This window comes from Anas platyrhynchos, chromosome 1, assembly GCF_047663525.1.
Source record: "Anas platyrhynchos isolate ZD024472 breed Pekin duck chromosome 1, IASCAAS_PekinDuck_T2T, whole genome shotgun sequence".
In the NCBI taxonomy this organism is placed as follows: Eukaryota; Metazoa; Chordata; class Aves; order Anseriformes; family Anatidae; genus Anas; species Anas platyrhynchos.
The window spans coordinates 59,352,633-59,377,308 of record NC_092587.1 but is presented as its reverse complement, the minus strand read 5'-3'; the positions used below and the strand labels follow the sequence as shown (position 1 = coordinate 59,377,308).

Sequence of the window (24,676 nt, the reverse complement as noted above, 5' to 3'; positions counted from 1 at the left end):
TGTGCTATTTCTAAGTGGAGTTCTTTGAAATAACTAGGATATCTCACAGCTTGTTGCTTTAGAGAGGACTTAGTGCAGTGGCACTACATTTAGTTAGCATAATGAGTTTTTTAGCCCCTGTGATATTGACTGAGTTTGAAGTACCAAAACTTTTAGTCGTCTAAGCTTAAATTTGTTAGTAAAGTGCAAGGTTGCATTTCAGCTTTCCTAGAATTTTAAGTTGGGTTCCTGTTTTCTGAGAAGCAGTTAAGTTAACATAGCCAGGTTCTGACTTTGGGAAACAATTTAAGTATAAAAGTCTGTCTCTATGTTTCTCGGTAGGAAGCGTCATGAAAGTGGCTTCCTCAGCGTGGTTTCACACTTGCAGTGTAGGCCTTTTGGAGATCCAGTTCATTGGAGCGATTTTATTCAAGGTGGTTCAAGAATCTTCCATGAGTCCGCGGTGTCCTTTCAGTGCTCTTGTCTTTTTTGAATGCAGAGCAGGATCTTTATAAGTGGACTCTGATGCCTCGGTGGTCTGTCCATTGAGTAGTTTGTCATCGTTTCTCATGTGGGAGGTTAAGACCACCTGATTAATCTGCTTGGTCAGTCCTTAAGCCTGGATAGCAATAATGGAGTCATGCAAGCCAGATGTAAATCCCTCTGCTCTAACACATTAATATTCTCAGTACTTTGGCTATTAAGGTCATTTTAAATATATACAAAAAACGCTGAGAAATGTACCTTTGATCTTTTTGATTGGTCTACCTTAAAAAAGGTTAAGAATTCATTTTTGCTTTGGAAAGGTTTTTGTCTTTAAATTAATATCATATATACTTATACAGTTTTGTACATGGGCTTTGTTAAAGCTTATATGTAAACTGGTCTCTGATTAATCTCATGTTTTTTAAGCTGTTCTGTGGTATTTCATTTGCAGTATTTTGTGGCTAAGCTGTCTGTGTAACAGACTTCCTTGATCTGAGGACTATGCGACAAATTTCTGTAGAGAGAAACTGCTATAAAATTTAAGCTTAACACCTTTCTGGACTTCCTTCATCTATGGTAAAGTTGGTGTGGTTCAGCCTTAATTAGACTATTATAGACCTAAAACAGATGAAGTAGAATAGCATGAGAGGATTTGAATTTGGTCGTTAGCAAGAGCTCGTGGTTAGTCTAGCTGGTTAGCCATTAGCCTGTGAAATAAATGAAAGTACATTTTCCATTTGATATGCTTTGAAGACTGGTCAAAATCCTTAACATGATTTAGGTCTTCTGAGAAGGCCTATAATCCTGCTTTTTTAATAAGCTCTATATTTCTTGTCTGAGTGATAATTTGTTTACGTCAAGCATTGCTGAGGCTCACTGCCATGCCTGTATTAATTTTGAAGTTGAAATGCATTGTTTTGGAAGAGCATTTATAAAAATTATTCCTGGAATTAGAATGGACAGGAATTTAATGTATGAATGCTTACTGGAAAACCTGGGTTTTCTAGATGCTTTTTTTTTTTCCTTTATCAGTTGAGGAGCACTTCAGCTGCTCATACTTTGAATGCACTAATGCACTTCCCTTTTTAATATTTACTGCTGTGAACATGTGTGCAAGCTGAAGTTCAATCCTGAACAGCCAGAGCTGCTTCTGTCTTGTAGGACTGACTTTCACTGGGGAGCTCCAAGTCTGCGGTTATGGCAGTGCTGGGGAAGAAAGGATGGATGGGTATCTTGAGCATAAGTTTGCCTTGAATGAGGTGAAAATCCATGGACTTTCATTGCTGCAGAAGAGAAGAGCTCTGATGACACCACATCAAGGAGCTGTGAACCTTGGTCGATATTATCTCGAAAGAAGCCATGTGAAAGCAAATGCAGATAGTGCTGCTGACTCATAGGAGATGGACAGGAAAAGACTACTTCCACTTCTGCTTATCTCTGGCTTCCTTCAGCATGCGGTTAGTGAGGACTTCGTGTGTGTCTCCGCAGTTCCTTAATATCCTTATAATCAGCCTGCTCAATGTGTCTCCATAAAAACAGCTGGGAGGTTGGTGAAAAATATTTGTGCTATTAGCTCGTTAATAAGAATGGCATTTCTTATGTAAATGACCTGTAAAGAAAGAGGGGACACTGGAAGTAGGACTGATAGATAGTCTGTTTTTATTGCTGCCTACATCCCTGATTCGTTTCCCCTGTCCCGCTAAGTATTTTATGGATTTTTCTGACTCTCTATGCAGCTGAAGTACTTAACTATGGGATGGTAACTGCAAACATGTGGGTCTGCAGTGACGAGTATTCCAGGTAGGTTTTGGAAATAATGCTACATGCCACCGTTCTTAATGGCTAGAGGTGCCGTGTTAAAATCCTCTAGTAAGAAACAGGTGCTGAGGATTAAAAATAAACCCCAAACATCAACAGCAGTAAATGACAATGGTTGTTGTTGGGTGCTTGATTATGTGTTCTCTTCCAAACTGGATGCTGATGTGAGAGCCTGGTTTCTTTCACAATGTGTGTGTTTAAGAATTGCTCATCCCACCTACCTCCCAGTGTGACTGGGACAAGTCTCCAGTGTAATTCTTAAAAAAATAAGCAAGGTCTGTACTTGGCTCTGTGTTTGCTGAACTTAATAGGAATTCAACCACAGTCTTGAATAGGAGAGTATCAGTCTTCTGTATGCAGATAAATATGACCTTTAATTAAAAAGCCAAGTAAATGAAAGCACAGTGAAACGGGAATATTATTTTTTAGCTTCTACATTTGTGGTGGTTGGTTTTCTTTCTTTTTTTTCTTTTTTTTTTTTTTTTTGAAGAGACTTTAATGCATATAGTTATTTGACTTTTAAAAATTATTTTCTTTCTTAAAGTCCCACAGGATCAGTTGCTGGTTGGGATTGGCCTGTGCCCACTGATTAATTCCTTGCGTCACTGGTCTTGAATCTTGTTGCAAATGTTCTTGGAGAACTTGGCAGCCGCAAACTGGCAGAGCTGTTATTGACCCAGAATAGCAATAGCAATGTTAATACAGTAAGCAAGGTTTTCTGTGATTTGCTGTGCTATTCTGTGGAGCTGACGAGCTGGTTACCACCTTTTACTTATTCTGCAAGGATCTGAGGCTGGAAGAGAATTAATGCAGTTGTGAAGCCCAGAGAACCAAAATAGCAGTGATTCAGTTAGAGTAGAGCCAAATCTTCTTAAAATTAAACTCCATTGTGTTAGAGACTTTACTTTTTTGATACCTATATTATTAACTTCTCTGATAAGAGCAGGAAATGTAATACAGTGATATTGGAGGAGCCTTGCACATTAAATCTAAGCTATTATCTTGGGGTTGTATGAGAAGAAACTGCTCTTCATCTGGTGTGTTATGGGAATCAGATGTTGCAGACTGTTTTTCAAGGTTACCATGTAATTCACAAACCTAGGTTTTTGGAGTAGTTTTAGTTTCCTTAACTTTCAAACAGGCTGTACGGAATATGTGGGAAGGCTGCAGTGCATATATGGGTATTTATATCTTCGTAAGTAACAAACAATATACTGCGTAGTTTCACGGAATTTTGTCATGGGCAAGTGTTTACCCCAAGCTGCAGCAGTTCATGTTGCAATCTGGAATATTTTTTATACTGGTATTAACTTTGTGCGTGACAGGCTGATGGTCTTCTCTCATAGACCTGCTTCAATGTCTATGTTTATGTTAACCTTGATACTAGAGACACTCTGGTTACTCCTGTACTGTATCTCCAGAGAGGCTGGTTAATGGTACCTCCAAAGGAGGCACAGCATTGAGCCAGGAAAATGTGCTGTAGTACCTGTGAACCTGAGAGGAGCTGGTCAAACAGTGCTGCACGTGTGAATCGACTAGTGCGGCTGACCTGACTTACATGCCCGGTGCTGCAGTTGGGTTTTGTGCTCATTACTTTCTCTTTCTATATGAGTCTTGTAGTAGTAGCATTGGAAGAGCTTTTCCCTAGTTCCTCCTTTTAGTTGTGAAAATTTAAAGTTTATTGTCTTCCGTTTTTTTAAAGTATAACGAGTTTGGAGATTTAGCGCTAATGAAATTGTCTATTGCAGAAATGCTCTGGTTTTGCTACTTCACAGAATGCCACTCTTTGTATCCTTTGGGCACCACTGACAAGTCTTATATTCTTCTTCCGCAATCTGTATCATGGTCACGCTCTCCTCCCCTCTTTCTTTTTCCCCACATTTTCCCCAGTCTCCCACACTTGATGTCTAAGAACCTATTTGACCGCACTGATGTCTTAAGCAGTGGATATGTAAATATTTACTGGCATGACGGTCAGCAAGAGGGAGGGGGGGAATTACTACGTATTACCCATTCAGTAAACCTTCAAGTTTTCTCTCTGAGTGTGCAGTCGATGAGAACAGGAAAGGTTTGCAGTTGGTGCTTGACTTGATGTATTTCTCTCTCTTGGTTCCTGTTTTTGTTGCAGATGTCATTCATATAGCTGTGGAAGGCTTTATCAGCTCTTGAGGAGACCTTCCCCTGCACACACACACTCATACCACTCAAGGCTGGCACTGTAGCAGAGGAAGATGGAGCTCGTAGATCTCCTGGCATTCTCCTCCACAGAAATGAACAGTACAACGCTCACTCTGGCTTTGCTGGCGGTCTTCGTGGTTCTGCTGTACTGGTAAGTGATAACAGTGATATGGGCCGTGCGTCACACACAAAGCCTGCCGAAGTTCCCCCAGCATCTACGGAGTCCTTCTATTCTCAAGGTGAAATTGGATGATAATTGGCTGGAAGGGATGTGGAGGGTGAGGAGGTTTGGGAGCAGAGGTTGAAATGAATGCTCACAAAAATCATGTTGCTTTTTAGAGAGTTCTGTCTCCTTGCAATGTTCTGCCTTAAGTGTTTTACAAACAAACTTGCTAACAAAAGTTGTCATCAAAATTAAGAACTTACTACTGTTGGTTTCTTGTTAATTTCTTCAGGCAGCAGGAGCATTGGTGCTGGTCAGAAAGAAACAGTACTCGTTGCAAGGTCTCGTTGGACTCTTTGTACTATGCTGCACAGTTGTCACTTGCCAGTTTTCTTGGCTTAGGTTTATAGGCACTTTAACTGCTGCTTGAATTTCTTCTCTTGTTCTTTCCACACTGAGTAATAGATACAAATCAGAATAACAGCAGCCCTACTGGTAGGCACAGTAAGCATGCTGAAATGGGGAGGGAAGAATACTGCCCTGTCCAGATAATTTATTTTGGAAATTAAATTGGCTGATCTGGGAATGCTTTTCTGTCTGGTTTTACTTGAATGCCTTTTCAAATCCTGCTTTCCAGTCAGGAGAAAAAAAATATATATTTTTTTTCCTCATTTGCATGTGTGTTTGAGAAAAGGTTTTAGGGAGAGTGGCAGGAAAAGAACCTCATAATAAAACCCAAAGCTAAACTCAAAGAAAATAATGGTGGCACCATGAGTTCAGCACAATTGTTGTAGCAGTGTAAGTGGTGGATCAGTTCTGTTCATGTTTCTTTATTCTTTGATCCTGTCAAACTTTGTTCAGCTTGTGCGTTAAGGGAGAGTCTAGAGAGATTAAAAAAGAGTCAAGTCAAGCCTCTATTTGATGTGCATTGCCATATCAGGTAGGTAGATGAGCCTGCTTTCTTAATAAGATCTGCTCAAAACTCTGGCTCAAATAATCACAAAAGTCAGTTACACTGACTTTGAACTTTATTTGGGGAAAAAAAATGGCAAGGGTACATCTTTCATTAAATCCACACTGTTTAACTGCTGACCTGTGGATGTGTGTAAGCTTAAAGTGGTGGGAGAGAGGCCAGAGGCAGAGGCACAGTTCAGAAATGCAGCACATGGGCTGGTGAGCTCTGGCAGCCTGTGAGGTGGCTGGGAGAGCCTGATGCTCCTCAGTAGTAAATGTCAAGATGTGCCGAGGTCTGTGAAGAAACAGAACTGTTCTGTGCAAATGTACTGTGTGTTCTGGTGTACGCTTCTCCAGAGCCTCGCTTTAGGGCTCATTTTTAGGACGGCTGTTCTTCCTACTGGAATGAAGACATGGGAGCTCTGTGCAGAATCTGGTCTTGACATAAACAAAGCTGGATCTAATGGCAGACTGAAATCAAACTTAACCAGACTCCTGGCTGTGGACAGTCAACTGCTGAATTGAGTATGTGCCATATAATTTGCAGAAAGTCCAATTTAGGAGTGAGGTGGGAAGTTGCCTTACAGTAGAAATATGTCATTCAGAGTTTCTCCTTTCCTGGCTGAAGACGAGTTCTGTGAAGGTATCAAGTAAAGGAAGCTAGAGTTTTATGAGGAGAATTTTTTTATACCTTTACCTGTCAGTGGTTATTGCTAACTGATCTTATTGATCTGCAGGTGCAAGTTGGTTTTAGGATACTTTATTAAATACGGCTGCCTTTAGGCCACTCTTCCAATGAGAAGCTGGCATTGCTTCTTAAACTTGTAGTGAAGCATCTTGGGCAACATACCTGGGCTTATTGGTAGGTTTGCCTGGTTAACCAAGCTATTCAGATCCATTTATTTCAGTAAAATGCAATGACTGAACACATAAAGTTAGTGGCTTGAAGCATATCTACAAGTGTAGTGCTTGTTTTTCAAACCTGTCAGTCTATTCATATAAGATTCTATTTTGTATAAAACTTGTTTTATATTGCAGCTCTATTTAAGCGAATGAGTTAAAACCAACTCATGCGCATAGCCTCCTTTGTTCTCAGCTGAAACCTTGGGTTCAAGGAATTATTTAAAGAGTATGTAAGGGGTTGCTAATAGAAAGGCAGGTCCCTTATTCTAGAAATTTTTCTTATTACAATCATATTGCATGCAGAATTGTGTGTCTCTTCTAGGAGTTAGAGAACACAAGTGTTACCTATGTCAGAAGTAGTAATAAAGTAATAACTGCTCAAGTTCCTTATTCTAAGCCTTACTCTCATATTTTAATAACTTCTGAATCCCTCTTTTTTTTTTTTTTCCTTGCCTTTTTCTGCCAGCATTGTGACTTTTCAGAAAGGGAAGGGAGGAATTAATATTTGCTGTTGTAAAGTTTGTTATGAGAGTAACTTCTGATTGATCAGGGTTTTGTGTCTAATGTTTTGTAAGTACAAAGACAAGGCAATTTGTCCACCTTTTTTTGCTTTAAAAGGCTTACAGGCTAAACAAAAGGCAGTTGTAGGTAGAAAAGTGAGTTGTTACAATTCTAGTGTGCGTTAGATTTACCATGGTGTTGTCAACTGCCATGTTATTGAGCTATTTCCTTAGCATGATTTTTGTGGATGGGTGGTACTCTGTGGTTCAAATGACACCCTTGAGTTGCTGCCCATCAGCTAAGCCTCTGTAGCTGCTAGTGTGTGCATTGTAAGGCCAGCTGTGATTTATCACAGTTCAGCTGACAGGTGATATCTTGCTAAGTTGTGATAAGACCAATCTCTTCACATTTCTGCGTAAGGTGAGGTCATATGAAATGGGGGGAGAAGCAAGGGTTGGTTGGGAAAGGGAGGAGAGGCTGTAGCGGTTTAAAAATAAACTTCTGGAGAAGATACAGGTCTTGAGAGGAAACCTGGATGCTTAGGTCATTCCTTAGACTGTTTTTTATGGTACAATTCATATTATCAATGATTCTTTTTAAAATATCCTCTAATTGCACACCTGATTTCTTACATACCATCAGCAGTGAAATATGAACATGATTCTGGTAGTGTATTGTGTCAGCCTGAATTCGGTGACTGTAAGCTGTGTTTATCCTCCATATGGCCTTAAATCTGCTATAGGGAGAGGCTTTTTAAGTCAGCCGATCTAATTTTGGGAGTGGAGAGAACAGAAGCTTTTGGGTACACAATCTCTTTGGATTTAGAACAGGGTGAGCAAACATGAAGCTGCTTTTTCTGTCTTCTGTTAATGTAACTAATGTGCTCAGGTCTGCCTGCTGCCCTCCACTTATGAAGGACTTAGTTGTCCACTTCCCTCCTCATATTTACTACTTGCTATCCATGGCTCCAAGTCTTTTCCTGTAGATCTCATACCATGGATTCTTCAATGGCAGTTGCCACTTCCTTACTATTGTGGTAGACAATGAAATTTTACTGCTTTACTGAGAACAAAAAGGTGGTATATGGCTGAGTACATAAAGCCTGGTAATACCAGAGACACAACACTGAGTGCTCTTAAAAACAAACTAAAAATCAAACTAAAACAAAAACAACAACAAAAAACCCTCATGTGTATGTTGTTCCCACCCTCTATGATATCTACTAACCAAAGTGATTATTGGATCAGTTTCTTCTAAAAGCAATTCCTTTCTCAATTCCAAGGACTGCTCTCTCTATTTGTTTAATCTCTGAATCTCAGGGTTCTTTTTCAGGCATGAAATAAAAACAAACACTTAAGGTAGGAATGGGGTTAACATTTACAAATCCTAATGATATTAGACCAATTGACTGTATCCACTGTACTGAAAAGTACAGAGGTATATTTTTGCAACATACTGTTCATTTTCCTTTCAAGTGTATGCTGAGTTGGGTATCCCATGCTTAGTTGTAGCTGCAAACATTGTTTTGTGCCTTTCTTTTTGCTGTCTGGGGAGATGTTTGATAAAATGAAAGCAGGAGTTTATCTTGCTTTAAAGTTTAATGTACCATAAGCTTAGCATTATGAAGAAGCTGTCACAGCATTCAGATACCTGTGTTCAAACTGGATTATCAAGCCCTTGTCTAAACAAACCTGTTTTTTTTCAAAAACTTGGAGGTTGGATGGGAGGTGTTTGTTTATGTTTGTAAGATACACGTCTAATTGCATGCTTTCAAACATAGCAAAATATATACCATTAATGTCCTTGTCTGTTTCTGAAAAGCTAAATTGTTCAGAAAGATGCCATTTTTACATTGAAGTAATTTTATGATCACTTGTGTAACAGAAATACTTAGACAGTGAGAGACTTGGGTTGCCCTGGGTCGAGACACTGTCCATGCACTGCATAACAAGTCAATCCTGACCCAAAGCATTTGCTGCCACTGATCAACAAGAATGAAAACTAAGCCTTCTTTTTTAAATCTGTCCTTAAGCCTGGACATTTGCATACACTTAAATGCAGCTGATACTTGCACATGGGAGAGAATGGGTTAGAGTTAACTGGCTGATACTGTATCTGTAGTAGGCCACTTTAGAAGTTCCAAGTTAATTTCAGGACAGTAGTATCTTGATACAGGTGACTTCAACGCTATTGCTTGTTTGGCATTACTTCACATCTGTGGTTTGGGAAAGCACTATGAAAGAGAAAGCTTAGGTATATCTGTCTCCAAATAAAACTCTGCTCAGGTTTTGCAGAACCTTGTTGTTTGGGCTTGAGTTAGGCAAAACTGAGATCAAATACATCTCTATGCTTATGCTGTGATTATGGTTTGAGTGCAAGCCTAGGCTGAGGAGGTCATTCTCTCTGGCACATCCTTATATAGCTTCCAGACAGATCCATCATCAGGCTGTACAAAACCTGGATCCGTTCAGAAAGAAGCAGCGGTTGTGGGTGGGTATGCCCAGACTATTCCAGCTCTCTCTAAAGCCATCAAAGGCACAGTGCTATAAGGTCCGCTGTGTCTGAAAACCGAAGCCTGGATATGGAGCACCAACACACACCCGTAATGATGTATTGCTCTGCTCTCATGTCAGGCTCATTGACTTGAGAGGTTCAGAGAGGCATCCTACTCCTCAGATGTTTAAGCAAGCTTGTTTCACCTGCTGTCAGAAAGCAGGGCTTTGCAGACAGCGAGTGCTCAGGGGCTGGTGCTCCTGGGCTGCAGCTGGGCTCCGGCTGCACTTTCACCAGTCTCTGCCTGCTGAACTCTTTTCATCTTGTGCATCCCTCCCACAGCAGTGGCTGACTTCAGGTTTAGGCTATCAGGCTGTGATTCCTTCTCTTTTAGCTAAATCAAGTGTCTCTGGGTGAGCCTGAGAAGGAGCAGGGTCTTTCCCTATTACACTATTACAGCTTGGTAGTTTCTCATTTTGCCTTGATTCCAGCATTACATTAGGTTCACAGGGGAAGAAGGCAGGGAAGTGTTTTTTGTTGTTGTTGTTTTTTTGTTTGTTTGTTTGTTTGTTTTTTAATATTCTGTTAACCCCAGCTTTTTTATTTTTTCCTAAAATGGCCATTATGTCAGTGGAAGTCATTCTGCCCCCCTTTATTCAAATGGCCCATTATGGAAGCTAGAAGGATCTGACTCAACAGGAAACATCAGCAAACTGCTGTTGATGACAGAAAAAGCTAACAGATTCCGAATGGTCTTTGTCACGCAGCTTTACATCAAGCAAATCTGGAATTCCCACTAACGCGTCAAACATAATTTGATCCCACAGCTGTGCAATATACGGCCTCCTCTTCCAGCTAAATCATCTCTAGGTGAGCCTGAGAAGGAGCAGCATAAGCTGCTAAATTATAATTTGGAGAAGTGCCATACCACAAATGACTAAATGCTTTCTTCCTTTGAAAACAAGGTAGATTTGATCATCCAGAATGAGGTTCACTCGCTGCCCTGATTATGCTGCTTTTAAGTAAACAAAGTTCTCTATTTTGGGGGAGAGGTAAAACAGTCTTCCAGAACTGCAGTTGTATCTTCAGCTTTATTCTTTGGGGTTCCCTCAGGGGCTGAGTTGTAACACCGCTGTTATCCTGTTAAAGGTGGTTCAGCCTTTAGTGCTGGGAAATTTGGTTTTTGCTTGCTTGCCTGCTCTTCATTACAACTCTCAGAGACCTCTCATGTTCATTTAAAAAATAAAAAATAAAAATTAGGGGTTGCATGACCAGTAGTGCCAGTAGTGTTTATTCGAAGGTCCTCAAGTGCTTGTTGGTTGTGCCGTTTTTTTCCTTTTTTTTTTTTTTTTTTAAAGGTACTTTACCCTAACACATGTGTAAAGGCATCAGTCTCCAGCCTATATACTCCTCATGGTCTTTGCTTTTCCCCAAACACTTTCATTCCTCATCCCTTAAGCACAATTGGATTTTAGTGCAGGGAGATTATAGTGTTAATTGTAGGCTAAGGTATACCTACAAGGATAAGTTAGCTTCTTCTCATGAAACAAGTATATTCACCTCTCTCTCTTCTGACATCGTATCCAGATCTAGCATCCACTGGAGCATAACCAGTGAGTGCTGTGAGGTTAGCTGATGCATGCAAATGCCACTGGGTGACAGGAGCTGGATCCAGCCTTTAAGCAGTCCCATTTCTGCTTTCCCCTCCTGCAGGGCTGAAATGGACTGGGTCTGATCTCGAGTGGGTTACGTAGACAGGAGAGACTGGCAAGGGACTGTGCAATTACTCTGGCCTCTCCACCAGGCAGCTCCCGCCTGGGAGTCTTCTCTGGTGTTTTGTTTAGCTCTCCTGGACTAGCACGTTGGGTTTAGCTTCTGATCTGCTGTTTAGCTTGGGGCAGGTTGGTTTGTTTATCTTGGCAATATGCAGACACCTCACAATGTACTTTTCGGTGCTCGGCACTGACTTCTGGGAACTCCTGCCTCCATCTACTGACTGTATGAGGAACATGAGGAGCTTAACACACTGTCCTTGGTGCACCAAACAGGATTGAAATTAAAGGAGGAAAGAAGGCAATGAAAAATCTACCTTAGCGAGAAGGCTCTGGCTGCTTGAGCAATGGGGCACTCCATCCCGTTGCGCAGAGGCAGTCTCTTGCTGTGTCTGTGCAGTGAATTGAGACTCAGAGAGGTCTCTTGGGGCACCTGATTTCTCTTTAAAAGAAAGCTGCCTACTATTCTTTGTTTCATTTTGTCTTTCCATCAGGTTTCATCAATGACAGTGTTGGGTCTGTGTTGTCCTCAATGCTGGCTCACTGTTAACTAACGCCTTTGACTGCTGTGTCTTGCTCCTCTTTAGGGAAGTTTTATACAGTATTTAATGGAGCTGCCTGAGAACCATTTTAAAATATAATGTTGACATATTTTATTGAGACATTATAATTAACGGCTTCCCATGACATACCTGAATCCCTTAGATTTTTTTTTTTTTCCCGTTATCTCCCTAGGTTTGTTTTTTGTGTGTCTTCCCCACTGAAAACAAAGTTTACTGTTCGGTGAGCTCACTGTGTGCTAACTGCTGATAATTCACCAGCAGAAAAAGGTTGAAGTATTTTCTGGTTTGGGTCTGGAAGTGCATTTATTTCAATTTCACAGAAATGGTGAATGAGTTTGAGAAAATGATGTTCAATGTCAATTTCTTCATTCCCTTTCTTTATGGGCCATTGTGTAAACTGGTGACCATTTCTTTTAAACTCTGTTTGTTCATTTTACATGCATTTTCTATGGCTGAAGTAACATTGCAGGTCAACAGGGATCTGAGAATTTTAATGCAGGGGCTATCTAACATATGGGAGATTGTCCATATAGTTTCTTCCATGGCTAGCCCTTTCAATGGCTCTGAAGGATGTATACAGTTGGTCTGGGATAGTTTTCTAAGGAAGCAATAAACAGGTGAAAAGGGCAAAAATGTATATTGGTTTGGTGGTGGTTGTTGTTTAATAGGAAATGAAGCTAAATGTGTCCAGCAATGACTGGAGAAGGACAGGAACAAAGGGCTGGGAACAGAAGGATATGACTCCACATTAAGTGGAAGGGGCTATTACAGATTGAGGCCAAGCATGTTTGGGAAAGTTGAGGCTGGAGTAAAGGAACTCAACTGAGATATATGTTGGGAGCAGGAGGGCATGGGGTCAGTGGCTATATGCTTGTGCAGGCAAAGTCTACTTCCTTGGAAATAATAGTTCCTTTCAGCTGACAGAAACCTTGTGATACTTGTTGGCAGTTGAGGGAAGGACGAAAAGGCAATGGACTTCAGAAGAGATGTGTAATTGGTAACTATAGGATCACAAGCTCCTTCTGTTTGAACACTCTTGGATGGGAACTATTGGCAGAGTTTTGAACCTGTAACCCAGAGTATTCTTTTAAGTTATTCAGTAGCAATAAATCTGATGTAATCTGTGCATGTATGTTTGTGGTTTCTCGTCCAAAAAGCTCCAAAGAGCTTTTATGTAAACACCCTCTCAGTAGAGCTATAACAAGATGAAGAGGTTGTGGAGGCACGTGGTTTGAAATGTGGGAAAGACATGAAATATAGCCACCCTGGGAGAGGAAGGAACAGCTAAGTATGTTGCATGCTAGCAGGAGGAAAAGAGTGAGAGAAGAAATGGTGGTCAGGACTGCAAGGGCCCTCTTCCAACTCTTAAAATATCAATGTCGTTTGCGTGTTCTCCAAAGACTTTAACAAATCTCTGAAATACACATCATGGGTTGAGGTACAGCAATGTCTCCAAGAGATCTCAATATAGGCTTCATGGAAGGTGAACATCTATGTAAGGATAGAATCATTAAGGTTGGAAGAGACCTCCAAGATCATCTGGTCCAAGCATCCCCCTACCACCAATGTCACCCACTAAACCATGTCCCTAAGCACTACGTCCAAACTTTCCTTGAACACCCTCAGGGACCGTATATTGCAGTGAGTAAAGCACCACTATCCTGGATTGTTTTATGTCTCTAAAAGTTATGTGAGGTATATCTGGCCTGCTCTCATCTCCTCTTAAGAGCCAAGAATAGGTAGTACAAAGATAAATGATCCACAGTTTTATGTTAACTCTTCCTAGCTATGATAACAAACCTTGAGGTCTTTGGAGTTCAGAAGAATAGTATTTTAAACTTTGTCTACCAGAAATGTTTAGACTTGAGGTAATTTTTCATATTTTGGATACAATGCACAGCAGTTACATTTCTGAAGTTTAAAATTATTAGCAGTAGTTAATTAGCGGTTTCACAACTTATTTTCTTTCCTGATAATATGACTTTTTCTTAATACAAATGGAAGTCATATCAACTGGAGTGGAAAGCCAGCTGTCTGGTGTTCTAGGGCACAGAGCTCTGTTGTTGAAAGAAAGATGATCAGATCTTGGGTGTCAGTCCTAGAGTGAGGATGCCTCACCAGAGCAAGGTTATGGAGGAAGGCTGGAGTATTCCTCTGGGTACACAGTGGTTGTAGGACCATAAAAATCTGTGTCTTCAAAGGCCATAAGGACTGGAGTATTTACAGTGTAAGGCTATTCATACAGCCAGGATGCAGGCTGCAATTTGAGATCTGGGATTTGAAGAGTTTGTCCCTTAACCTGCTTCCTCAGTTTCAGTAGAAGTGAGCTATTAACAAGCACTGTAGGGAGGACCTCATTTCCATGACAGCTAGTGACTCAGTTCCTCTTGCAAGCCTTGACTGTATCACTGATGGACATTTTTCTACTTAATTTTTGACATTTCTGGGGCTTTTGTGCAGTAAAGCCTTTTCTCCCTCCTTCCCCCCTTTTTATTTACGTTCCTGAGTGCGAGTGTAGCCAAGCAGCGAGCTCAGTGCCATGGAAGCATTTTATATTTTGAGCAGAGATAAAAATCTCATTCCTTCTATAAACAAAACAAATCAACAGATGATGCCCAAGAGAACCATTTCTCTATAGCCATTTTCCTCCAGCTGCTTTCTATTCCGTGCGGCTTGCAATGCACCATATGAAATACGTGTGTGCCTTTGTATGTGCAGAACACAGGTTTCCTCCAGACAGTGGCAGCTCCGTTGAAAACAAGCAAAAAATACTACCTCCGCTATTTTTCTTCTACAATCCTGTAATAATAAGATTACTAATAAATAGATTACTAATAGAGTTATTTGGTCGTTTCATAGCATGTAGCTTAGCAATGCAAGAGGATATGCTGAAGGAGCTCTGCAATTGCAGCTGCTACGTCTTTATTCTGAATGGGTTCAGGCTATTGTCTGTGAAAGGATGAGGGGCAGAAATAATCTGAGTGAGCCTGAGTGCATCATAAACAGGCGGGGATGAGGACACAACCAAAAGGCTTATTTGGAGTTTGCTGCTCTGCAGGTGCTTTCATATTCCTGTGCCTGTGAGGAGCTTGTGTCTACTGCTGCAGTGGCTTTGTGGCCAGGTACAAGCCTGTAGGAGGAATAAGTCTGGTGGAAGGCATGAGAAGTGGCCCTTCTAGCCTGTTGAAGGCCCTTGGTTGTTGACACCTCTTGCTTTCCTGCTTTTATTTAGTGAACAGTTCAGAGGCTCAAGTGAATGGCCAAAAGCCATGGTAGAGAGAGGTGAGACCAGCAGCACCATGGAGGGAGATCAGGCATGGAACAGAGCAGAGGGTGCTGGATGAGGACATGGCAGAGAAAGTGTGCTGTGAGCTCCCACGTGGTCAGGAATAGCTGCAGGTGAGTTCCTGGCAGAGGGGTAGCTGCAGGTGCCTCTTATCTCAGCAGCATCTTGCTGCTCATCTCCTCCCTTCTGTACAGGAAGAGGGGGGCTAAGCCAGATGTTCCTCAGCTAGGGCCTGGAGGAGTAACATTTGTCCCTGCGGGGGGATAGTCAGTGGCCTCTGAGACTTGGAGGAACTTGGAGCTGGTGTGGGGGGAAGCGATAAAACTTGGCAACACCTCTTCTTGTTTCCTCACAAAGTGTGGTTTAGAACTGATGGGAAAGTACTGTGGCTTCTCATCCAAATAGCTCCCAAGAGTTTTTATGTAAACAGCCTGAATGTATACATGTATGTATACACATGTATACATATGTCTATATATATATGTGACTAGGAACAAGCAGTTTCTGAGAAGAGAAGCAAAACATAACTGAGCTGATCCATGGATAGATCGTGCTAAGCCCCCAAAGCAACCCCCTTATCCCATCCCTAGCCAAATGACTTCTGGCAGCCAAGGAAGTAACCTTGGGTAAAAACAATAGAACTTTTACAACGGGGATGTTAGCTACTGACCCTGAATGTATTTTATGACACCACCTTGGTTTAGTCTTGTTTATCTTCATTCTGTGGTAGATACATTGTCCTGAGTTTCAGGAAAAAACTGCAGCCTGTGCATGCATGCAACTCCAGCATCTATCATTAGGCTATGCGGGCTGTGCACTTGTGTTCATCAGCACTGGATCACTCCTCAAGACAGATCTAATCTGGACCAGGGCGGGCATGTGAAACAGTTTTAGTTTAATCAACTGGAGTAACTTATACCATTTCTGTTGTGCTACTGGGAGAAGGCAAGCTGTACCTGGTCTGGTTCAAAGTTCACTTTTCCATATTAACAATTTGGAATTAACAGAGCTTGTTTTAACAGATTAACACTTCTGCATTGTGTGGATGAGATGGTTTTGATCAAATGTTTCTTGTCTAAAACTGGATTTGCTGTATCATTAAAACAGGGTCCCAAAATTACTTGAGAACTTGATTCCCTTTACTTTGTGCAATTGCCCTAGTAACATTAAGGAACAGCAAGAAAAGGTCAGTAGAAATATTACTTACCACCATGTGGAAATTAATAAGTTTTGTAAGTAATTAATCATTTTTTTTAAGTTTTGTATTTGTGAATGAGTTTCTCAATGTGATTTGTTTGTGTCCAGGCATTTAGACCAGTAATATCGTTCAGGTTTAAACTCAGAGCTTTGAGGAGATAGTGTTGTAACGTAGCTGACTTGTTCTCCAAAGAAACAAAATATTTTAGCTGCTCAGTTCTTCTGAAAAATTGTCTTTAAACAGAGATAGTTAATAGTCAGAAATCTTGTCCCAGTTGTTGGTGGCAACCACTGTGGTTTTTTTTTTTGTGATGTTATTTTGTGTCAAGTTATAGAGCTGACTGTGACATTTAAAAATGTTTTTGTAAAGTTTACGTAGAAAAATTGTCTAATTTGTTAACCAAGAAATTATGATCTTTTAAATAACTCCTATAAGCTGGTTTACCATTTTAAACCCTTTAAATTCTTAGGCTGAATTTTGCTTGCATTATTTAGACCAGTGATAAAGCATCTTGTTCTTTTTCTTTCCTACCTGAGAAAAGTTAGAAATAAGTCTCTTACCTCTTGACTTTGACAAGGACCTTTTTCTGGCTAAAAGTGTTGCTAAACATAATATTGATACTGTAAAAAAACTAACCCACACAGAAACCCAAGCTGCACCATAAATCTTTCTCTGACGCTGCTCGCACTGGTTATGTAAATAAAAGAAAATTGATGCTGTTTGTAGAATTGTGATGATCCGGGCAAAATTGCTCTTGCGCGATAGAAATCGCTTTGCGCGTATGTGTGCCCTCTATCTGTCCGCCCACCCACCCAACTCCTGTTGTTCTGGTTAGCTCTGGAGCTGGCATACATACCACACAACCACTAACTGAGGCTGAAAAGGTCCTTTCTCAAGGTTTCTGAGAAGATCATTACAGTGTCTCTTTTTATCTTTTCCTTGCTTAGCAAAGACCTTTTGATTGAAAAATATATTGTCTGGTTTGGAAGGAATTACTGTATCTAGTCAGACATTAATGACTTCCAATTGAATGTGGTGGATTTGGGTTCCTGTGCCAAACAGTTCATAGAGATGTAGTATACTAAGGGATGTTTCAGCCCTGTGCCTTTTGATCCCCAAGGATGCAGCTGATCCATCTATCTATCTATACACTTTTTTTTTTTTTTTAAATTACATTGCATCTGTCAATAACTGATGGCCAAAATCATTATCAATGTGTTAATTTAAAGATCAGTCAGCATTTTCAAAGGCTGGGCAGTTTCAAGAGCTTTCTCTGAGCAAGTTGGAGGCTTTGTCTTGTAGGCTGTGAGCAAATTGTTACAAAACACAAGAGAGTTGGTAGGAGTTTGTGGAATCATAATTAATTGACAATGGTTTTTCAAAAACCACTTCTTCCAATTTGAAATAAGCTGTTAAAATAATGTAGAAGTGTTATGATAGTCCCTTGATACATGCTGGTAGCTTTGGGTTAAACACATAAATAATGCTGAAAGAACTATATTTAGTTCCAGACTGATCCAAGGACAAACTGAAAAACTGAAGGTCAAATAACAAAACAAAGAACAGAAAATTATAGCCCTCCTTATTCTGCTCTGCAGCATGCTGCTTGGCAGCCGTGAAGGTTCAATACTGGGGAATTTGTCACTTACAACTCTTTATGATTTGTACTTTAAGTAAAGCAAGTAAGCCTGGAGTGCGTGTACTTATTGACAAAAGCACATCTCTGAGTCCTGTCAGGCTGAATCTAAACTGGAGCTTCTGAGTATTGCAGAATTTCTGGGGCCTGGATATTAAAAGGTTTATGAGAGAACAATTGCTCAAGGACGACTTCCCCCAAGCTCTGTCTTGACCCTTGTGCTCTAGGAGCTTCTACCAGGAACTGAGCCAAAGTGTAACCAGGTACTAAACATGGGACTAAGACAGTTGGATGATTGTTACTTATTTATTTTGTTCGGGCTATCAAAAATGTGGAACCACAGGAACTTCAGGTCACTCCTTACTTGAGATAGCTAAAAGTCCTTGCTGGAGTTTAAATGGTTCAAATATAGAGCTCAATACTTCCAGTCATAGAGATAGGGCAATGAGCTTCAATCCATGGAAGACCACTCTGAGCTGGGAGTGCTTTTTGCCTCCCTGATGGAGGGACCTACTCAGCTTGCTGATCCTAGCAGCACCCAAGGTAGGAACTAGACTCCATTATCTCTATCTAGGAAAAGCATCTCACTCGCATGGCTGCAGGCCACATAGGCACTGTTAGAGCCGTTGGACCAGATCTCAGTGGCCGTGACTGTTTGTTCAGCTTAAGATCTGCACAAGGTTGGTTAGACTCTGAATGCTCAGGCTGATGCTAAATTGATGATCATCAGTGATGTGATCTATGCAATCACGTTTATGCTATGTTACACTTGACCTAATCTTGCCAAGCCTGATCATGCCAGCCTGTCATTTTCCCAGCTCCCCAGCATGCCCAAAGCACTTGCCTAGTGGCCAACCATGCTACAGCCCCCGAGGCCAGATCCTTTCCCTGGGCTATCTGCTGGCCAGTTTGCTCCAGCCAGTTGACAAAGTCAGTTTGCCATGCTTTTATTAGGGAATATAAGTAGTAAATGGTGGAATTAATTCTTTTCAGAGGTTTCCTTCCTTTTAAACTACTTTCATGCTAGCCTTTCCAATCCTGAGCTGCATATGAAACCTTTCATTCAGTTAAAATAGCAGGGTAGGATCTCACAGATTAACAGTGTTTTAAAATTGGGTAGTACACTTTATATCAAATATATGCATTGTATGGAAAATGTTTATTCAGAAAACAAAACAATACAAAAAACAAACAAAACCAAAACAAACAAACAAAAAAACCCCTACTGGTTGGATAAAGATCAATGCATCCTTAGCAGACCCTAAAAATGAGTGGGAACACATGTGATATAACTTGGCTGGCCAGTGGTTCCTAGGTGCAGCAACATTCAGTGGAACTGGCTTGTTTTTCCGAGATGGAAACCATTCTATATGTAATCAGTGTTTTTGTAATTTTATTCCAAGTCTAGGATTTGCATTTCAGAGGTTATGGGAAACAACAATTCCCTTCTTATTATCAGCTGACTATCAGTCAAATTTCTTCTGTGGCAATATCTTTTTTTTTTTCTCTTTAAATCTTTTTGGGGTGGTGTATGCCATGTCTAAAAATAAAAGAAATCAAATTAGAGGCCCAGTAATTAGGGCTATCCCTTCAGCAGTCTCTGTGGAGAAGTGAAGAACAAATTGGGATTGTCCTCAGAGTCCCAGCTGATGTCTCGCTTTTGGCCTGGTTGTTTCTTTGGTTCCTGAATTTATGATATGTTTAATCTTGACAGCGTTTCAGAATAAGATGTAAACTGAGTTGTGGTTTAGAGGATTGGTTGAAGTCTTATCTTGGCCAAGGCTCATGTAAACTGAAACTTGAAACTCAGCCCTACAAGAATTAGAACACTAATTCTTGCAAATATGTCTATTACCAGACATGTTTCTAACAAAAGGTTGTTTGCCCCCTTGTTTTTTGCTTCAGCGTTACACGGAACACTTACACAAGCAGCATATCTTTTCATTAGTTTAGTTGTGCTGTTCATTTATAGGTACACTTTACCTCAGACTTTTACAGATTATTTGCAGACTAATTCTGAGGTCATAAGCTTAGATATGCATACATATTATTATTTCTTTAACCACCAGATGGGTTAGGAATTTCTGTGTAGAGCAAGGAGTTCAGCAGTGCCATGGGTGAATGTGAGTACAGCTCTGGTTTTGCTTTAATAGAAAAAGAATGACACTGCATGTGCATGCACAAGGAGGAGAAATAAACTTCTTTTTACTTTTCTGACTAAAAAAAAAAAAAAAATTAAAAAGGAACTCCCAGCCATCACTATTTATGGTATGTCACCATAGCATTTTTTGGAGTTGTTTCTGGAGGGCTATTAACTTCACTATCTAAAAGCAAGCAAGCAACCAGCATTCTTCTATCTGCCAAGAGCAAGTTAAATAGATGTTTTAAAATTAGTTTTCACCTACAAAGAACATTTTGTTGTTCTTTAGTCTGTAAGGGTGTTCAAATGCCCAAGTTGAAGTCACAGCTAGCCACATCAGGAGAAATAATCTTTACACAACATGCTATCTAACTATGCTTGCCTTTGTGATGAGAGGAATATACCTTTCCTAGCAAAACCAAGTAAGAAATATCTTAGGAGCATAGAGGGCTCAATTATGATCTTTATTACCTTGCTGTAAAGCAAGAGCAGCACCACTGAACTCCTTGGAGTTGCCCTAAATTGAAGTGTGAGCTCTGAAATACAGAGCAGAATAAATTCACTTTATAACATGTTAACTTGGAGAAGACAAGTCTCAGTGGCAGTCCCAGCAGGATTACCAGCATTCAATCAATTTCAGGGCTTGTATATCCAGCATTGTAGGTAGGCTTGGGAAGCTTATTTTGCAATAGAAATGCCACTGCTCTTCCACAGAATTCTCCAGTATCAGCCAAACCCCCTAAATAATCATCATCCCTACTGTTCAGTGTGTCAGTATGAGAAACAGAGGCGCAGGGGAATCTTTCGCAGTTCTGGCAGGAAATGTGTGCCTCAGAGAACAGGAGACTTTCCACCGGCGCAGGTCCTTGCTTTTAATGTCCTGCCTCTTTGGTGAGGGATGGCAGCTTATGGCACAGTTCTGTAGGGGGTGGGTATGAGCTTTCCATGCGGCTACAAAAGCCTCTGGCACTTGTGTTCCACTGCCATGGACAGAATGCAGAATTGCAGAATTTTTTGATGCTTAAATTCATTATTCAAACTCCAAAATACTGTACAGTTAGCTTGGGGGAGAAGGGCGCCCTAACCCTAATGACTTTCAGTTTTGCTATTTAAGTCATAAACAAGTGTTAACTTACTCATAGACTTGAGGACTTTGAGATTATTTTCAGTTCTATGTAGCAACCACAAGCCTAGAAATAAGATTTAGTTGGAACCCTTTGCCCGTGCCCAAACTCTACTTCTTTATGCAGTCATGCAGCTTTAAAACTGATGCTTTCAGAAAAATTCAAATAATGAGGGATTCATGATAAAGCCGTGAGATTGTTTTGCCAGACTTATTCTTGCAAAGCAGAACTAATAAAACTTTAAGGAAGAAGCCTTAGCCAAGTTCTTGAAAGTAGGCTATTTTTATTGTGAAAAACAAAATTAAAAAAAAAAAAAAGGAAAGGAAAAAAAAAGCTTGAAGATTGAAACTCAAGTTAATTTAATTCATGTGGCCAGTGTAGGCTTTTTGGTGAGCTGGAACCAGACAAACAGGTGTCAGGTGCATGGAAAACAAAGTAGTGTCAGTATGTTGGCTACGAGCTCTGCTTCCTCCTCCTTGCATACATAATGCTATGATGAAAGTTGGCAAAAGGAAATATGATTGCACGTGATTAAATGTTGACAGCTGAGGAGTTTGGCTTTCGGTTTACAGAGGTTAAAATGACAAAAATAAGCTTGGGGAGTAAAGCATCCTATGTGTCTTTCAGAGTTCCCTTTGCACAGTCCTGGAAAATATGAGTTGAAAAAAATAATGCAACAAAGGCTGCAATAGCAATCTGATAAGGAAAAAAAAAAAAAGAACAAAAAACTTTTACCCCCCCCCAAAAAAATGTTATAATGGAAAAAAATCTGATGCAAATTGCAAAGGAAAATCACTGTTTCCACCCCCTGGGTGTGTACTGTATCCCAGAGCAGTTGGGAAATTTATGTTAAGCGGGAAGGGGGACAAGTTTTCCCCTTTCCTGGACTTTTGATATAACTATTTAGCCAACTCTGAGGGAATCTCTGCATACTCTAAAAATTCAGTCATTTCTGAAATATTGATCTGGGGAGGTCACCGAATTCCAGAGTTGGTGAGGTCAGGGTAATGAGATCGAGTGACAGGCCCAGTGGTACCCACTGATTTAGTTGTTTAGACACTGTAACCAAACCATGACCTTCTTGCTCTGCAGCCTCTTTGATCTAACTATGTGAAAACACAGCTGCTTTGTGGAGATCGCATGTTAGTATGCATGTAGGCGTGAGGGTAACTTTTCATGACATTTACTTCAATTATTCTGGCGTCAGTTTATAACAATGATTATCGCCCACCTGCCCAGCCTTATCTGTTAGTCAGAGCCCCGGCTTATTCTCCCCTGGTGTAACTAGTGAGGAGACCACGCAGCCTGTGGGATAGCTCCTTGAAGGGGCTCCCTGTCTGACCTGGGGCTGCGTGCAGATGAAAGCCCTCTTGAGTGAGGCAGGGTGCCAGACCTAATCTCCATGGCCCTCCAGAAATATGTTGGGGCAAGGGTGGGAACTGCTGCTCTTGTCAGTCCGGGTGGACTTGCCAAAGGACTTGTCCTGGTGGCTTCAGGTGGCCGTGACATGCACAGTGGGCTCTGCTGGAGGACCTGCTGGCTTTTACAGGCTTTACATGATGGGATTCACCAATTCCCCGATCCCAGGCCCAACACTGGCTCCTCAGTGCCTGCTTGCCCTGTGCCTCACCAGGCAAGGAGCCCATGGTACTGGTGATCAACAGGCAGGGTGAAGCCTCCAGTATGGGGGACACATCTGCCTCTGCAGAAGTGCCTGTGGTGTGAGTCTCTCACTTTTGGGTATCTGTTTGGTTTTTCAACATCTCTGCAACACAGTGGTTCCCTCTGCAGGTGCTCTTCCATCAGTGCCCCACTGCCTGAGCTGGAGTCTGTGTGGTATTTCCTTCCCTGGGCAGGAAAACGCAGGTATAGAGCAGAAATTAAATCTGCTAAAAGCTGTACCATGCTCCCATGGAAATACCTACCCAGACCCATATGAGATCATATGCTGGAGGCCAGCTGCTTCCTGCCCCAAGTTTAAACACCGTAAGCACAATAGTAAAGTTTGGTGATGTATGGATGTGACCTGGAATCATTTAGAGCAGAGGAGCTGGATGCAGAATTTATGTCTAGCCCAGGGCAGAGCACGTGGGCTCCTGGCTATTGTGTACTGTTGCCTTTCCACTCGCACACAAGCTTATCAAAATGTTTTTGCAGGCTTGCTCCGACTTCCCTGCACAGCTTTTAACTCTTCATTTGGGGACCTCTGCATCCTTTGTGAGCTCAGCTGTAACAGGCGGTGCTTGACGAGGGGCTGTGGTGAGAGCTTGGCCAGAGCCAGGCTTCTGCAGAGCTTGGCAGGAGCCAGGAGCCCACAGTGCTGTCTCTGCAGGCATGCTGGCTGCTCTCCTTGCCCACAGGCGCAGGGGTAGATGCATTTAAACATAAATAGAAAGGCAGCCCGGAGTGCCACTGTGCTTGTCCCGATTTGAATGCGTGCGGGAGGGGAGCATGGAGATGAGTTGATGTATGGGCTGGCATCAGAAATACAAAGTACATGTGGAGCAATGCCCTACAAAGTCCAGCAAAAAAAATCTCAATCATTTCTCTCCTCCGCCACACACGCTTCTGTGGGTGGTGTGGAACAGAAACCAGGCCCCATAGCATTAGGTGCTGAACAAATGATGAAAAGATGCTTGCTGGCCTAATAATCTTGGATGCAGTGGAGTCTAATTTAGTTCCTTGTGTCTTCAATGAATATGGTAGCAATAAGGTTCAGACCTTTAAAGTGTGCTCTGTGTTTCATAGGGAGGTGGTTGTCTTTCAAGGAAGATAGAGAATACTTCAAACTTTCATCCATACTGAAGCAAAAAAAATTGAAGTACATTCTTTATATGAAATTTGTGTTTGTTTTTAAAAAAATCATCTCCTTTTTTGTATGTAACATTTGCACAGTGCATGCATAAAAGGTAACAATCACTCTAGGCACTGGCAGATTTTTGCAGTGTGTGCAAAGGTCTGGAAGAAGCAGTTTTGGGAACGTCCTCCCTGCTGTCACAAAATGTTCTTTAGCTGCAGAAAAATAAATTACTTTAGGGTGTTTTTTTTTTTTCTTTTTTTTTTCTTTTTGAATCAGAGTGTAGATGTTCAATGGCAAAATTAAGTAATGGCAATGCTGGTTTTTTGTTTGTTTCTTTTTGTCTGTACTTCTTCCTTGCTGTGGGGACCTGTCAAGCACCAAACCAAATTGGTAAACACAGTACAACACCAAAGCAAAGCTGCCAAACAGTCCAAATTAGATGAGGGCAGCAAGTACGTGTTTGTGTTTTACTGTGGATATCTGCGAGAAATAAGCTGAGCATTTGTAAAGTACCTGTCTGGGCTTTTATTCAGATTGATTTTTAATGTGGATTTATATCAGAATTTGTTTAATGAATGCCTGTGGAAGGAATTTTTTTCTGCTGCTTAGCATTACCCATGTGAAATACTCATCTAGAGAAGAAGATCTAGCTGAACATTTCAAAGAAAAATAGCTTTCAACA

General features: G+C 41.1%; 1 protein-coding gene across 6 annotated transcripts in view; it reads left to right on the top strand.

The window, feature by feature from the left end:
- Positions 1-24,676, top strand: part of TBXAS1 (thromboxane A synthase 1) — a 242,938-nt gene that overhangs the window by 8,277 nt on the left and 209,985 nt on the right. For 3 of the 6 annotated variants that reach the window (XM_005021523.6, XM_072038662.1, XM_072038668.1), the window contains exon 2: positions 4,412-4,612. In XM_005021523.6, coding sequence (XP_005021580.4) covers positions 4,515-4,612 — 98 coding nt within the window. In that variant the 5' untranslated portion in view covers positions 4,412-4,514. Of the gene's footprint in view, positions 1-1,626; positions 2,012-2,155; positions 2,266-4,411; positions 4,613-24,676 lie in introns of those variants that run through there. The other 3 variants (XM_021273728.4, XM_021273727.4, XM_005021525.6) reach the window with 3 other exon arrangements.